The following is a 3,966-nucleotide window of genomic DNA, read 5'->3' as shown; positions in this document are numbered from 1 at the left end:
CACTCATTTTTTAAATTGCTAAAACTGCAATGTGAGCAAATATTTCACTGCATCTCTCACTTGGAAACGCAGGTTACTCTGTTCAAACTTCTGGAGAGGGAAATAAAGGTCTAAAATAAATAAAATATTTAAAATAAATAAATAAAAGCAGTTTATGTTCATATAAACTGAGTTTACTCCCAGTGACTCCAGTTAATAACCCTGGAAACTAGTTCTAAAATAACTGAAAAGAGAATCCGAGCTGAGTTTGTCTTGTCCTATCTCTTCTGACAAAATGATGATAAATGAACGAAGATAAACCAAAGCTGATCTTTATAGCACTTTGTTTTGCACAAAGCTTTTCCTTTGCTAGTGCAAGTCAGTAGATGACAGGAGTCTGCTCGCCTTGTCAGTGTGGCTACTCTCACCACTGCTCAGCACTTCTCAGTACCTGGTTTTAAAATTCTAGTACCTTTTGAGTTGCTAAGTCATTACAAAAGGAAAAAGATTGGCATGGGTAGGCTGAATCCTTAGCAGAGAGCTGGTCTCAGCACAGGGAAGTACCGAGGAGAAAGAAAAAGCCTATGGTATTTTTGTGGTATTTTACCTTGTTGACCTACTGTTCCAAAATATTTTCTAGGTAAAACATCACCATGAAGGTGGCAGTTCTGTGTTTATGCCTTATCAGCATCACTGCTGCATGGCCAGTGAGTAAATCACAAAGTTTTCTTTGCTGCATATTTTTTTGCATATTAGCAAGAAATTAATACTGATGAATGCTTTTTCTCTTTTCTCCCTTCAAGGTGAGTAAATCCAAGCAGCATGCCATTTCTGCCAGCTCTGAAGAAAAATATGTAAGCTCCTTTTGTCTTTCTATTAATTTTCTTTAATAAATCCTTTTTGATTTTTTTTTCCTCTCTAATACATGTTGTCTCATACTTGTTTTATGGTTGTAGCTGCTTGCGGAACATGTCCTCACCTGGCTGTTATGAGCCAGTTTCACAGGTAGCCAAAGCAGAGAGCCGCTGATGTCAGTAGACTTTTGCCATGTTCGGCATTCTAACTTTTTGTTAGTTGTATCTCTGGACCAGCACTGGAAACCTTTTTTCTTAATGAAACATGTGTAAGCTGTCAAAAAAAGATAAAAGGACTTTAGCGTGGCACAACTACTATAACCCACATTCATTACTGTGGATCAGATGGTGTAGGAAGAGCACTTTAATCCCATTTCCATGATTTTTTTGAGTGGCATGAGTGAACACTATTAGTCTTGTACATATCTATTTGATTTATACTCCATAGCCATCTACTACCCATGTAAAATCAATTCTTTGCTCTGAGAATCAGTTACTGCATTTAGTTTGGAGTCTTCATGATGTGGGAGATAGATAAACCACTCTTGGGAAAAGGACCTGAGAATGAGCCAAAACAATGGTCATTAGGTATAACTCCAAATTTCAGTCGATAAAAACAAGCTGGAGAAACTGATCTGAAATTCCCCAGGCTCTGCCAGTGGGAGAGGCACATCTTCTGTATTATATTGTTTGAGTATAATGTTCATCTGGGATCATGGCTTGTTCTGAGTTCTCTTCCTGCTGCAATGAATTGCTGAGGACACATCCTGTACAGAAGGAGTATGTATTGTATGTATTTTTTTTTTTTCTCTCGAAGCACCCCAGGGGCCATCACTCACACAGGTATCAACACCACCACCACCATGTGAATTCTCAGTCCTGGGAGAGTCTGAAGCACCCACAGAATGACCTGGCATCGCCTCAGCAGGTACGGGAAACTAACTGGAAGAGAAAGCAGAATATCTTTCAATGCCAAGACTAGGATTAAGTTAGGATTAAGTGCTTAAACAATAGCCAACATGCTGATTAGCTCTACTGTATATGCCTTTGCGTGCTAATAGTGAGTTTTATGTTGTTTCAGACTCTCTACTCTTCAGAAGAAAGCATGGATGTTCCAGTACAACCGGTAAGTGTTTTGAACAGCAAAATGTCACTTGAGTGCTGTAGGGCAGCCAGTGTGTAGTAGCACTCATTTTCCTCAATCATCAAATGCAGTTCTTGTGGTAACATCTCTCCCTAAATAAAACAAAGTTTCAGGGAGGGTGAGGCAAATTCAGAGCAATTTGTGCACGTAGCTCCTCAACAGTCCATAAGCCCTGTGTGAGCAGGACAGATACGAGTCTGCACATCTCACATATATTTTCACTTGCCTGATGCATAATATATGTTTTCCAGCACTTCCCTGATGTGTCAAGCAAGAGCCATGAAGATGTGGATGATGATGATGACGATAATGATTCCAATGACACAGATGAATCCGATGAGGTTGTCACGAATTTTCCCACAGACATTCCAGTAACTGTACCCTTCCCTCCTTTCCCTTTCACCCGGGGAGACAACATCGGCAGAGGCGACAGCGTAGCCTACAGGGTGAGGGCAAAAGCTGCAGTGGTGAAGCCTAGCAAACTCCGCAAAGCTGCAAAAAAGGTAAATAGCGCTGAGCAGTGGTAAACAGGTTTTTGGAAAAGGGTAGTGAACTTGAAAATGGAGGTTATTTTATGGGACTCAGTTTTGAAAAGGATTGGCAGGAGGAAAGTAGGTATAACTGAAGGAATGTATTTCCTTTCTCTGGAAAGAGAAACCCAAATGAGGGGGTATCAATGGCCAGAGGGCTGTCAATGTGTCAAGGCAGGAGTGTAGCCTGCTGCTGCGAGCTATGCAACACTGCAATTTGCACTAGCATGAGGTACTTGCAGACATGAAATCTGAGGCCAGAATCAAACTTGAGTTTCTCGTAATGTGAAAAGTTCATGTAACTCCATAAAAGACCCCATTGTCTCCAGGCAGAGATGCATCATGCTGGCTTTGAGTGTCCCCACAGCCTACACAGCTTACTTTGGTGAAGTACGGCAGCATCTGTAGACAGATCAGTTCCTCTGGAGTGACAGTGGCTCTTTCTTTTGCTCTCTAACACAGCTCATTGTGTATGATGCCACCGAGGATGATGACAGTGCCCTGGATGCAGACAGCCAGCAGGCAGGGCTCTCCTGGGACGATCCTGCTGCCCGCCGCTCCCTGGGGAAACACGCCATCAGTGGGGAATGGGCTGACAAGAGCCACGGGCAGGACAGCAGCGAGCTGGACAGCAAGCAGCATGACCAGAGCATGGAAAACGACAGCCGGCAAAAATTTGATAGCCATGAGGCGGAAAGAGATGACAGCAAGGCTGGTGTCAGAGGGGACAGCCACCAGAGCATGGAAAGCAGAGAGAGCCAGGTCCGCGTTTCAGCTGAGATCCCTGACGATAACAGCAACCAAACATTGGAGAGTGCCGAGGATGCTCAAGATCATCACAGCATTGAAAATAACGAAGTCACCCTTTAAAGGGAGACAAATGTAATGTTTCCCTTCTTTTTCAATTCCTGGCTAAGGGGAGGGGGGAGTAGCTTCATTTCGGGTAACTGTTTGTAAATGTAGAGCGCGTGGTGACTTTTCAGGTTTGGGGCAGCTTCTTTACCCGGTGGCCTCCCCTCAGCCGCCAGCAGTGCCAGCCCTCTGCACTGCTCGTCTTGCCGGCCTCGCAGGGTGCAGGCGGCAAAGGCATGGGGAAGCGAGGGGAACGCCGTCGGACGCTCGGAACCCCCGTTACCTCTCTGGCACGCTGCTCTCTGTACTGCCAGCCTGTATTTTGCTGTAACTGGATTTAAATAAAAACACAAACCTCTGTACCTGCGGGCTGCATTACTTTTTGCTGGGTTGCGGTGGGGGAAGTTTTCTGTCTGCATGAGGAGCTTTAATACCGCTGCTTCTTAAAATTATGCGAGATAGCTGTTCCCCCACGACTTATAAAGTGGCTAAAACCCCTCTGCGGGGCGTTCTTCTGCTTTTACCGAGGGTGAGCGGCGAGCTGGCCTGAAACAACCGGGCGCACCGCTTACCACAGAGGCGCCCCAGGGCTCCCCGCCTCACGGCT

The 3,966-nt window shown here is 44.8% G+C and overlaps 1 protein-coding gene across 1 annotated transcript; it reads left to right on the top strand.

Annotated features, from left to right (window-relative positions):
* Window positions 1–632: 632 nt before the first annotated feature.
* SPP1 (secreted phosphoprotein 1) lies at window positions 633–3,377 on the top strand. Its single transcript, XM_009890748.1, has 6 exons — window positions 633–686; window positions 783–833; window positions 1,651–1,761; window positions 1,915–1,959; window positions 2,229–2,480; window positions 2,970–3,377. The coding sequence occupies exons 1-6, from the start codon at window positions 633–635 to the stop codon at window positions 3,375–3,377; spliced, it is 921 nt and encodes a 306-aa protein (XP_009889050.1).
* The last annotated feature ends 589 nt before the right edge of the window (window positions 3,378–3,966 follow it).

Source organism: Charadrius vociferus, unplaced genomic scaffold (genome assembly GCF_000708025.1).
Source record: "Charadrius vociferus isolate BGI_N301 unplaced genomic scaffold, ASM70802v2 scaffold178, whole genome shotgun sequence".
Taxonomy (NCBI): Eukaryota; Metazoa; Chordata; class Aves; order Charadriiformes; family Charadriidae; genus Charadrius; species Charadrius vociferus.
The sequence above is the reverse complement of the archived record's forward strand: the minus strand, read 5'-3'. Positions and strand labels throughout refer to the sequence as shown.